We start from the raw sequence: 13,224 nt of genomic DNA on the forward strand, positions 1-13,224 counted from the left end.
AAAACTTCTACTTAGTATCAAAAAATGCAACTAATTAGTTTACAGATAAAGGACTAATATTTAAAGTAATATCCAGATTGCAAGATACATGTAGAATATTTGTTATGAGGCAACAACTCCACTCATCCATTCATTGAAAGACGAAGAATACAAAGTGAGAGAGAATCAAGGCCTACTTAGGTATAGCAACTCCTTGATGTCCGTTTTCCCTCCTGTTTGTTTCCATTGCCGCCAGGGTTTTTCCCTTCATATTTGCTATTAGTTATTTGTTAGGTTTTATTTTTCTTTGCCTTCCTTTATTTATCTGAATTTATTTAATTTATTTTTATGTCTACATTTTTTCATTTATATAGATATAACTAAGTGTTTATTAATAATGTCTTTATACATGGATTTTTCTAATTATATGATAAAAGTAAACCTACCCTTTTAAGTTTCCATCAATTTTAATAAAATGCATAAAAAAAAATACATGAATGTAATGTTTTGTATATGTGATTTTTTTTATTATGGGAAGCTATTTCATTTGTATCAACATTTAAGAGAATAACCCATATTGTAAAAATTAAACACTTAAAATATTTTTAAATATGAAATAAAGTCCACATGAAATTTTTAAATAAGCAATGAATATCTATATATGTACGAAAGTGGATATTTGCCTATTTTAGAAATAGACTAATACTTTTTTATTAAAATGCGTGGTTAATTTGTTCAGAAACTAACAAATCCCATCCCAAGAGCGCCTGATGGCTCAATTATTCCGTGTGCGGGGCGCGGATCAGAAGCTCTCAGCCTGAACTCAGTACGCATATATTTTTAAAAGTCTCCTTGCATTCCAGTTTGAAGTTTAGGGTTTCTATAACTCGTAGGTCAAATATCTATACATTTGACCAAATATATAGAAAAACACGTCAATACCTGCAACATCGATGAAAATGTATCTTGTGGTCAATGTAACAAAACTGGTATGATGCCGGAGATATCGGTATATTTTTTTGTACACACTTGGACAAACCTTAAAATATTTTTTATAGATATAAACACAAAACTTAAGATGTTTGACTTGGAACACACGTTTTTTTTGTTTTTTTTTTGAGACGATGGAGCACACGTAGAAGTTGAAGTAGAGGCCGAGGCTTGTTAAAGAAAACACTGTCTCGGTCGAGGCTGAGGCTTTGCGGGCCCACAGGCTGGAAGCCCGAGGCGGCCCAGGTACTCATCCCTCACAGGCCCACGTTCCGTCCTCTTCCCCTGCCCACGTCTTCCGGCTGGCGCATTCCGGAATCTTTCTCCCCTCTCGCTCTCTCCACCAACCAAGAACAGCAACACCTCGGCCTCGGAGCGCCGCCGAATCCGCCGCCCGGCAGAAGGGATCCGAAGGTAATCACAACCACCACCGCCCCCCTTCTCCCTAGCCAGCTCCCTCTTCCCGTCCGCGCGCGCCGAATCTGCAGCATCAAGCTGCTTGCTTTGCTTCCCCCGCTCTGGATCTGGAAGCAGCGTCCCTGTTCTTTCCTTCCGTCCTAAGCTTCGGCGAGCTGGATCTCGGGGATTGGGAGCTCCGGGGGTCGGGAGACCAGCTTAGGTTTTGCTCTCGCGGGCGGGGCGGAGACCCCGTCCGGATCGCGCGCGCCGGCTTCCCGTCGGCGGGGAGAAGGCTCGCGGCGTGCGCCTGTGTGCGCCCCGTGCTGCAGCTGTAGGTCGCGCCGCGAGCTGCTGCTTGCGCTCGGGTTTCTGGCCGGTTTCTGGCTCGTCAACAGCAGATCCAGAGTAGGATTCGCCTAGCGCGTGCCCAGACCCCAGGATGGGGAGAGATGAGCCAAACTGGCGCCTTGGCTTTTGTGAAGCGGGTTAGGATGGTGGGTTGCTGGATCTTGACCGGAGCAGCGTGGAGCTCCACAGCTCGGAGAGTTTCCTATTGATGGATGTGGGTGGGATGTTCAACTGCTGACTATAAACTGCTCTGAAGGGAATCCTTTTTTTATTTTCGGCAAAGGGTGAGTTCTGTTGGCTCCAAATGAAGCTCAGAATTGCATCCTGTCTCTGTGGTACAAGAAATGATTTCCCTTTCTGCGTGTTAATTGTCACACAATGGGAAAATCTAGCAGGCAGCTATGTGTTGCTAGTTTGTTTGCTGCTTCAGTTTACCATGTGTTTTGCTGGTGCCTCAGCCCTGCAATTTGAATGAGCCTAGTTTAGGTTAGGTATCACATTTGCTGCAACTCACGTGTCGTGACCAGTGTTATCAGCAGCTAACCATATTCATTAGGGTTTCAGAGATTGAGTTAACTTTCCAGCTGGCTTGGGGGTTGTTTGCATTAGGGTTCAGTTTTTGCCAATGAAAGATAAAAGCCGGAGGGATTTTGTGCATTCTCCTATCCTCAAGGATGAATTTGTATACTGAAATGAGCATGGGAAATACCCATGATTATGATGTAAGAAGTATATTGACAGATAACAGCGTTGCCTTGTTATTTTTATGCTACTACTAAGGTCTACCATTTTTGGCCTACTGAGTGATGCACTTGGTAGAACCTTCTTATTATCAGCAAATGTTTCGTTCCAAGCTTGACAACTTTGATGGTTTAAACCTTGAATTATCTGTACAAGTTTCCTGCTCTCTTTTGCTGACTTTCTGTGTACTCAACTGTGCAGCTCCCATGGCTGGCAAGTACATCGTCGCCGGCCTCGTCGGCTCCTGTGTCATCTCGTACGCTTGCGACTACATTGTTTCTCAGAAGAAGATCTTCGGTGGTATGTTGTGTGTCTTGCCTCTATAGTTCCTGTCGTGAATTAACAGCATAGTCAGCATTACACTGTTATTGGTTAAAAAAAGCGCAGTCAAAAACCATTTCCTTTGTGTTAACTACTCTTACCATGCTGTTACTCCTTGATCAGGCACCATCCCAGGGACTGTGTCCGACAAGGAGTGGTTGAAGGCGACGGAGCAGAGGTTCCAGGCCTGGCCTCGCGTCGCCGGCCCGCCGGTCATCATGAACCCCATCAGCCGCCAGAACTTCATCGTCAAGGACCTCAACCCCTGAGGCCCAAGACCTTGAGGTAGAGCAGGCATCTAGACTGAACTCACTGCCCGCTAAACCTTGTTTCCGCACCATTTTTCATGGCACTGATTCTAGATCTTCCACACGTCCGTTTCAGGTTTGCGGTCGGTTGGAACCTTTACCCTGATGGCGATGCCTGTTGCTAAATCTACCTATATGTGCTGGCTGTACTCTCGAGGCTATTTTGTCTGTCTCAATAATTAAAACAACACTATTGTGTAGGGCACCGTGGCTATATTTCTTCTGAAGAACAGAAGAGAACCTGAAGCATATTTGCTTTGGACTTTTTGTCATCTTTTGTTTGCATAAACATATGTTTACTTTTCAATTTGTGCTTGTCGGAGCATTGGAGTATGTGCCTTGCAAATTCAGACCCTTTCCCTAACTCCAGACTAGGATCCAGATGGCCTTGTTCTCGAGAGGATTCTTTTGAGTGATGCTTATTGCTTGTGTTGGTAAACTCTTTTTTGTTAAAAGATTAGGTAAAAAAAATTGCCAGTGGAAAAATGCCGGGTAGATTGAACTGCTAACTCTGGTCTGGTTAGTTTTTGCATTGGTGTTGATCCGTGATTGGTTGGCAGTTTTTTGCCTTCGATGGAGGTTCAGATGCAGTTCCTGGCCTGAAACTTTTTTTTAACATAGTACAGACATCCTACCCCTGTGAGCACCTTGGAGAGACTGAGTTGGCATGTCATCTTGTGATTTTTCGTAGTTGTAGTCGATCCTACCCCTATGAGCATCTTCGAGATACTGAGCCGACATTTCATCTTGAGATTTTTCATAGTCGTAGTCAACAGGAACGTCTATTATCACAGGTTAGTTCGCGGCTTGAATTTCTTTAAATGAAATTACTATTGATGCGAGTTGTCAGCTTGACAGCGGTACATGTAAAAGGTAAAAGATCTGTTCTCCGCTTAATTTTTTTAAATGAAATTAGTATTGATGCGAGTTGTCAGCGGTACATGTAAAAGATCTGTAATCTACTGTATCACTAAGCTCTCTGGGGTTGGAAACGCTCAGGTTGGATTGACAGCCGAATACATGTACCACGGGCATCAATTTTCTGGTGGTTGTATATTATTAGATTTTTCAGCCAAATAGCTGCTCCATGTTGGGGAGCTGTATTCAAAAGCTTAGGCAAACCGGTCAGTGGCTCTGAAGTCTACATGCCCATCAGGAACAACTAGGGGAGAAGAAATTTAAAAGAGTGCAAGTTCTGCTCTGCCATCTCCTTAAATATCTGAAACATTCACCAGTAGGTTGGATCTTGCTACATTGGTTTTTTCCAAGTTATTATGTTACCTCTTCTGTTATGTACTGTGAACTAAATTTTGGTTTGTGACAACAGAACAAGATTGTAGATAATAAGTTACTGTTATACTGTGGATTTTATTTTCATTTATTGGCCTGTTAAGTGGCAGGATAACATTATTAAGAAATATAATGAGGATCCTAAAAAAGAGATATAATGGAAAGTAAACTTCATGCACAATGGCAAGAAGAAAACGGCGCGGCAAAGTCGAAAGCTCACATGTGGGCATGTGACGTGTTTAGGCCGCATGAAATAAATAAATAAATAAATAAAAATGCATTGTTTATCTGATGCCTTACGCAGCTATGTGATGAAATTGCAAAAATACTTGTGGAAAGAGGGAAGATGGATCAATCTTGTTGATGCATCAGCAGGCCCAAGAGTCACTCGGCAGAAAGAATGAGAGGTGTTGATGCATTTCTCTGCGATGTGTAAAAGAGAGAGAATGCAGCTGAATGACCGGCAAATGTTGGATACTATTTCAGTGCTGAGAAACAAGACTATGATCCGAACACACCATAAGCACCAAAATGTATTTCAACCAGTAATGGAGAGAAATACACCCAAAGTTAGTCATTTAGTGATAAATTTTATGACTATATCTATCACATAAAGACTTGGATGCTACATGAGCCTAAGCACCCAATGAATTTCAGTCCTACTACAGCTTTTGATTGTGTTGTCATATGGATTTTGCATTTTCCATATGCTAATGTTTTTTCCCCCTCTAAATCATGGAGAATTGGAACATGTTCCGTAAAGTGGACCGAGCCAATCAAACAATATCGACAACATCGGTTTTAAGGTCACATTGCTCGCCAAAGGGCTGCTTGTGCTTCTTCTTGTGGTTTTTCATGCGACCTCAAAAAAACTAGCTCGGTGAGGCCATGTGGTATAACGTAGAACTTTCCTGATGTCTCATATTTCTGAGTATTACTAATTTCAAGAACTTTACACGATACCAGAAGTTTGTCGAATGATCTCCATGAGTGAAGGAAGAATGGAGCTTATGATGCCTATTTAGGCGAATAGTACAACAATGAGAGGGGTTGGCTTGCCCTTTATTTCCATAGATTTCATGCAAGCATGGAAGAACTTACTGCTATTTATTTTACATCATGTGTGCGAGTTAACAGTATATCTTCGTGATCCGCTTTCGTGTTTTATGATTATTTTTATTTGTGCCAATAGGCCGGTGCATATAGTACCTTTGTATGGTTGAAAGTTGTTGTATCATGTACTACAATATTTATCATATTGAGCTCATATCATACATTAATTGCTTATAGAGATGATTTCATATACTAGTGTTTTCTTTACTTGGGGGGATCGTATAATGTGTTTAGCGAATATATGCAACTTTAGTTAGTTCCAGTAGTGTGTTCATGTTACTGTAAGCAAAGCTTTGAAATGTTGATTTCAACTTTAGTTAACGATTCATCGGAATCTACAATTCATCTCTTTTTAGACAACATAAGATTTTATCAATTAATTTGCATTGTACAATGCATCTTGTCATTTCATAAGTACTCAATGTGTTCAACAATACATCTTGGTTCATGCCTTCATACGAACTTCTATAGCTTTGACGTGTAAACATGATTATGTTGACTCAACAGTTGTCCTACAAACACATGGTACTAACCAAACTAGCTAGCAAGAATGTGGTTTGCCATGATGCTTTGGAACACAAACATCTTGTCATCGGAATGTACAATTCATGTCTTTTTAGAAAACATAAGATTTCATTGATTATTTACATTATACAGTACATCTTATCATTTTCAAAGTACTCAACGTCTTCGACAATACATCTTGGTTCATGCCTTCATACGAACTTCTATAGCTTTGACGTGTAAACACGATTGTGTTGACTCAACAATTGTCCTAGAAACTCATGTTACTGACCAAACTAGCTAGCAAGAATGTGGTTTGCCATGATGCTTTGGAGCACATACATATTGTGTAGTATGTATTATATCGATAAAACAGTTTTTTCTTTTGCATACCGCAAGGATGAAACGTTGTAGTTGCGCATAAAACCATTGATTCCTAGCTAAGTGCCATGGTCCATGATGCAAATTAAAAGATTATGTTAATTAACCAATATTGATTTGTCTATGTGGATGTAGGCGTGCCTAGCTAAGCCAAGATTTGTAAGCTCCTAGAGGAACCATGCACTAGATCTTGAATCCAAAGCAAATCAAATCCACACCCTGTTGCGCTTCTGCATCCCGCTCTTCTCCTCAATGTATGCTAGAGCATTCCACATCAAGCTACTCTATACATTACAGATGAAGGCACAAATGCCAAAGTGTGTCTTAGGTATGGTGGAACAAATGGTAGAAGTCTAGAACACGCGGTCATGTTGCAGTGACCCACTACAATTTTACTAGAAGGAAACTTGAAATGAGGTGCAAATGGCAGTTGCTTAGGCACAAGGTACGCGAGGTAGTGTTTATAACAATTGAGCCACCTCACAGTATCAAACACTGGTGGCTCCACATTCTAGTACCACTATCTTTGTCAAAGTCTCCCATCCCGAACACATCACACAATTATTATCTAATTTTCTTCTTCGGGCATGCATCCCCTAGGGCCGCTTCTTATTTTTCTTTCCTTGCTTGTGAACTATTTAATAGCAACAATATAAGTTTGTGTCAACTGGTAGGTCATCAAACTTGGTTCCACAGGGGAGATTTAGCATTATATATGTGCACAACATTATTGATATTAACATGGTGCAACATGGTCGTTGGGGATGAGTACCATTTTCGAATGATTTCATATCGGTAAGTACTACATTTATGAGCATGGGGGTAACTTTAAATGAGTATTGATTGACTGAAAATAAAATCATGAATTAGTTGTGTATCACTCTCGTAAATTTGGTTCAGATAGGTACAATGCGTAGGTAGTAATTCGTTCTTGAGATTGCATTAACTTGGCCACAACTTATAGCCTTGTACATGTTGAAATCGTGAATGGCCCAACATGGCTAAGAAACAAGTAATCTTAATACACCTAAACCTCTCTTAGTTTACGGGAAGGGAATTATTTTTCATTCTCAAGATTCGGACACAACAAGAGTATAGGCAATGTCCCAGTAAACATTACAAGTGATGATGACACTTTGTACCTACCATAGAGATTCATACTCTCCCTAGCAAGATCTACAAGACATGTTATGCTAGCCGGGGAACACACTTCTTCCTCAACACCTATCATTCCCTACTACGCTCTTCCACGTTTCAAGATGCTTTTCCATCATTGACATTTCTAGGATAACTTTATATGGTCATGTACAATTAAACATGTTAGATATATGTTTTGATTGTTTCACATTTGATTTAATTGTCCCTATCATGATTGGCTAAGACACATGATAATTGATGGCGAACAAACATGTCTTCACTTGAATTGGTTTCTTCACATCATGAATGGGTGCAAGAGGATAAAAAGCTATAGCATGACATGGATAGATAAAGGACGAGACTTAACCTTAGCTACAGTTGCTGCTGGTTGCCGTGAACGCAAAAATTATTTGCAGAGCAAGAAGTAGAGAGAATTGGCGTTTGGTCAGGCATAAAGTATGTTGACAATCACCATGACAAAATTGCGCAAAACCTATTATTGCTTTCTAATTTGATTGTGCATAGCATATATAAGAAATATATTATAGGTTTGTGCTAAAATGACCTTCACATTTTGGTGATGTTGTAACATTTGACACTATTTTTGGCACAAACGGCAAATATAGGGCATTATGGTGTTTTCCTGGGCTCAGTAAGTTAAGAGAGATTACTGGTTCTAGTGTTGTGCTTACTATTTTTGTTGGGTCAAATGTGCAACAAACAGATGACATGCTAAGTGATCCCACCTTAAGAAAAGTGAGGTTTAATCAAGACATTCATAGAGGAAGAGAACTTGGATCGGCAACTTGCACGAGGAAAACGGGCAAGCCAACTAAATCCAACCGAAAAAGGAGCTAAGGTAAGTTGCAATCTGCACATTTCACTATGCTTTATTTATTTTTGGTAGACTAATAAATTGCATTTGCTTTTGCGATAGCAAAAAGAAAGTTATAGTGGACCACAAAGTCAAGTAGACGTGGAGGATGATGGAACATGGCAGCAACAAATGGACATATGGGGAGCTTGAAGGGTGCAATGTCATTGATAATTTTACCTAGCCCATGGCAACTCCTACTTGTGACGATAATACTCTTTATGACAAAGATCCGTTCCAGTATTAAGAATTTGGTAATTAACATGTCATTTCAGAGGTAATTATGGTAGTTTGGGTGTAAATATATCATTTTGTGGGCTAAGTGCACGAGTGAGATGGGCTAATATGTGATTGTTCGATATTAGCACCTGTTACCATAACATTTCAACACTAGCCCTACTGCACTCTTTACTTTTCCATCCTTGTCTAGTTGTTTCTTATAATCTGTTTTTGTACTATCTTCTCCTTTGCAAAGTGTGTTAAAATGATGTCTCCTTAGTTTTTTGTTTTTTTCTTCGCAATGTTGTCTGTAATCTCTTTAGTTTTTTCTTCTACTTCCTGCGCCCCTTGCCAAACGATCTTATATTATGGGGCGGAGGGAGTATATAATAAAACTTTTGTACTTGTAACCTGTTCTGGCAGTTTTGGCTTTTGTGAGATCTTGGCCGTTGGATCAGATTTGCAGGGCTGAGATGAGAAGTGAAGTTTGTGTCAACTAATAGGTCTTCAAGCTTGCTGCCATAGGGAAGATTTAGTTTTACATATGCGGACAACATTATTGATATTAGCATGGTGCACTAGCCGAACCTACCCGTGGAGCACTAGCCGAACCACCACAGTGACATCCGAGCCTACCTGGCCCCGCGGAGCATCAGGTTGAGGCGACGCATTGGCCATGCCCTGATGGCTGACTCCACTCTAATTGGCTTTTGCATCTGTGTTGATCTGTGATTTGCGAGGAGATTCTTGTTGAGCTCTTTCATCTCGTCTGCTAGTGTCGATGGCGTGGATGTGAACCTAAAACAAACCAAACCCACACCCTGTCGCGCTTCCGCATCCTGCTCCTCTCCTCAATGTATCCTAGAGCATTCCAGATCGAGCTATAATAGACATTATCAATGAACGCACAAATGCCTAAGTTCATGTAGGTATGGTTCAACACATGTTAGTGGTCTGGAACATGTAATCTGGCTCCAATGACCCAGTACAAGTCACTGACAAAATAATTGGAAGGAGGCGCAAATGGCAGTCGCTTGGGCACCAGGTACGCGAGGCAGTGTTTATAGTGCCCTTTAGGGTTGCAGGTGCATGTCTGAGCACAGACCAATCAAGTAAACAAATGGTTCATGAATTGTGGTCTAGAGGACGTGATGTGTCCACCTACAACCGAGTTGCGTGACTAGAACAGAGAGGGCAAGGGATCCCTCAATTAACAACTAAGCCACCTGACAGTATCAAACGTTGGTAGCTCCACATACTAGTGCCTCTTCCTTTTCCGAAGTCTCCTATTCCCGAACACATCACACGATCATTATCTAATTTCCTTCTTGGGGCATGCATCCCCTAGGGCTGCTTCTTATTTTACTTTCCTCGCTTGTGAGCTATTTAATGTCAGTAATAGAAATTTGTGTCAACTAGTAGGTTTTCAAGCTTGCTGCCATAGGGGAGATTTAGCTTTATATATGTGGACAACATTATTGATATTAGCATGGTGCAGCATGGTTGTTGGGGATGGGTACCATTTTCCACTGATTTTGTATCGGTAGGAAGTACATTTATGAGCACGGGAGTGAACTTTAACGCGTATTAATTGACTAGAAGGTAAATCATGAATTTCAGTAGAGGATTATTGTGTATCTCTTGTATATTTGGTTCAGATAGGTATAATATGTAGTTAGTGATTCGATCTTGAGATCACTTTCACTTGACCACAATTTATAGCCTATGTACATGCTGAAATCATGAACAACACAACATGGATAAGACACATGTAAACAAAATACAAGGAAATAATACATACATACTTCCATTAGAAATATGAGGAGCAATTAACATACAATTTCTTGAAGCGGTTTAGAAAAGCAAACATGATATGTATACTCGCCCTTATTTAGTGACTACTCTTCAAAAGTATGCTAATATTTGCCTCAATAATGTTGCAACGACAAACTTCAGTTGGTTTTCATACATATACCTAAACCTTTCTTAGTTTACGAGAAGGGAATTATTTTTCATTCCCGTGGCTCAAATACAACAAGAGATAATTGCAAGAGTATGAACGATATCCCAGTAAACACTACAAATGATGATGACACTTTGTGCCTACCATAGAGATTCCTGATCTCCATAGCAAGATGATCTACAGGACATGTGTGCTCGTTGATGCCATGAGGACCACATGATTATCTAAGACACATGATTATCCCTCTCTTGATTATCTAAGACACATGATAATTGATGGAAAACAAACATGTCTGCACTTGAATTGGTTTCTTCGCATCATGAATGGATGCGAGAGGAGCAAAAGAAAGCTCATGACATGAATAGGTAAATGGTTATACTTGGCCTTAGCTGCACTTGTTGTTGGTTTCCATGACCACAAAAAATATTTGCAGAGCAAGCAGTAGAGAGAGTTGATTTTTGGTTAGGCGTAAAGTGCGTTGAAAATTTCCATGATGAAATTGTCGAGAACCTATTATTCCAATGTGATTTGCAGCTGACTGCGGGGATCATATAACAAACATATTACATGCTTATGCTAAAATGATTCTTCACACTTTGGTGGTGTTGTAACATTTGACACTACTTTTGGCACAGACGATGATCTAGGGCTTTTTGGTGTTTTTCTTGGGCTCGGCCAATTAATAGAGACTACCGTTTTTAGTGTTGTGCTTATGATTTCTGTTGAGTAAAATGTCCATCAAACGGATGAGGGGAGATGCTATTGCGCGCATGATGCAGTGCTCGGTTTCAGGCAGCAAAAGTTTGGAAACAACACAGTCCTTTTAATAATCAGAGATATGAGAGATTAGGCAGGCAAAGGTTGGCCCACCCTGAAAATCGGGTTGGGGGGGGGGGGATTGTGATTACATGAGGAAGCTAACATATCTTACAGATTAGGCAGGTTTAAGTGGGGTCCACCCTAAAAATTATTACCTGAGGGAGAAACGAGAAAAAAAGGAAGGGATCGATCGTGCACATCTCCCATGGCCCACCTGGTCCTCTTGAAAAAAGTGGTCGGCTGTCTGGGACGGATTCCTCCGCGTGTGGGGATCCCGCGAGCGAACACGAGGGAGTAAACTCCCCAGATGAGTCGCTAAAAAATGCACACATTAAGAAAAAGGAGGATCAATCAAGATATTTAAAGGGGAAGATAACTTGGATTGGCAAGCTAGATAAGGAAATGTGCAACCAACTAAATCTGCCATATGAATAAAAAAGGGCTAAGGTATGTTGCAACCTGCACATTTCAATATGCCTTTTTTTATTTTGTTTTGTAGACTAATAAGTTGCATATTCTTTGGCGGTAACAAAAGGAAAACGATGATGTACTACAACGCCAAGTAGATGTCGAGGATGATGGCACATGGCAGCAACAAATGAGCAGATGTGGAGCTTGAAGAGTACAATGTCATTGCTAGTTTTACCTAGCACATGGAAGCTCCTACTTGCGATAATGATACTCATTATGATGAATATCCACTCTAGTACTAAGAGCAACTCTAGCAAAGTCGTTATATCGTCCCGATGGCTAAAATAAGCATATTATGTCGAATTTGGTCAGAAAATAACACTCTGAGTGGCCATCTTGTTAGGCATCGCCGCAATTTATGGAGCACCCTCCATACCTCACAGTCACCATATATGGTGTCTTGAGGCTTCTTTTTGGAGTGCACTCCATATGGCAGCTACGTATGGTGTGAGGAAACTTCAGGTGCCCCTACCTTACATGGGATGGCAGAGAGGTTGGGGAAAAGGGGATGTCACATTGACATGTGCGTCCCACGATTATGGAGGCGGCTAATATGGAGTCTGAGTTTGCACGTTTCCGCTTCAGCTTTCATTTTTTATGAAGTGCACTCTATAATGATTATGAAGATTGCCATTTTGACGACTCTCCCAGAGTTGCTCTAAGAAATTGATAACAAAATATTTTTGAGCTAATTATAGTAGTTTGAGTGCTAACTATAGCGTTTTGTGGCAACGTACACAAGTGAAATGGACCAATATGTTCATGCTCAATGATAGTTCAATGGTAGCAGTTGTTGTTATAAACTTCACTACAAAAAAAAGACACATCCGTGACATTTTGGGCCGAACGAATTTTTTTTCTGTCATACATATGACACTTCTATGACGATAATTGTGACAAAACCCGGTATCATCATAGATATGGGTGGGCTCCTACTTCTATGATAAAAAATCATGACAGAAAATTGGCTTTTCGTCCTGGGCGGGCCGGAGATGCAGCTGCATGACATTCTTTGGGCCGTCCATGACGGAAAAAACCATGGTAGAAGCGAGGGGGAGGAAAATTTCGGGGAGTTCCCGGTTACGATGGGAGGTCAGGGGCCGAGCGATGCGCGTTTCTCTCGTACACGTACACGTGTGTGTGCGAGGCGTTGGCTCTAACTGAACCCGAGCGAGGCGTTGGGCTCTAACTGAACCCAAGCGATTGCACTGCAGGCTACGTGTTACTGAACCCGAGCGATTGCACTGCAGGCTACGTGTTACTGAACCCGAGCGATCGATCGATGGCTGTTAACTGAACCCGATCGAGCGATTCCTTCGTTATTGCTGCTAACTGAAGCCGATCGATTGGATGAACAGTGAGTGTTG

General features: G+C 41.0%; 1 protein-coding gene across 1 annotated transcript; it reads left to right on the plus strand.

The window, feature by feature from the left end:
• Positions 1-1,241: 1,241 nt before the first annotated feature.
• Positions 1,242-3,436, plus strand: LOC119288136. Its single transcript, XM_037567761.1, has 4 exons — positions 1,242-1,383; positions 2,659-2,757; positions 2,902-3,063; positions 3,163-3,436. The coding sequence occupies exons 2-3, from the start codon at positions 2,664-2,666 to the stop codon at positions 3,045-3,047; spliced, it is 240 nt and encodes a 79-aa protein (XP_037423658.1). The 5' UTR covers positions 1,242-1,383; positions 2,659-2,663; the 3' UTR covers positions 3,048-3,063; positions 3,163-3,436.
• Positions 3,437-13,224: the final 9,788 nt, after the last annotated feature.

This window comes from Triticum dicoccoides, chromosome 4A (assembly GCF_002162155.2).
Source record: "Triticum dicoccoides isolate Atlit2015 ecotype Zavitan chromosome 4A, WEW_v2.0, whole genome shotgun sequence".
In the NCBI taxonomy this organism is placed as follows: domain Eukaryota; kingdom Viridiplantae; phylum Streptophyta; class Magnoliopsida; order Poales; family Poaceae; genus Triticum; species Triticum dicoccoides.

What these genes read in the sequence shown, in the direction of transcription:
- LOC119288136 (XM_037567761.1), top strand. Translation starts at nt 2,664, where the DNA reads ATGGCTGGCAAGTACATCGTCGCCGGCCTCGTCGGCTCCTGTGTCATC. An exon ending in TCAGAAGAAGATCTTCGGTG is followed by an intron (nt 2,758 to 2,901) that starts GTATGTTGTGTG and finishes CTCCTTGATCAG; the next exon opens with GCACCATCCCAGGGACTGTG.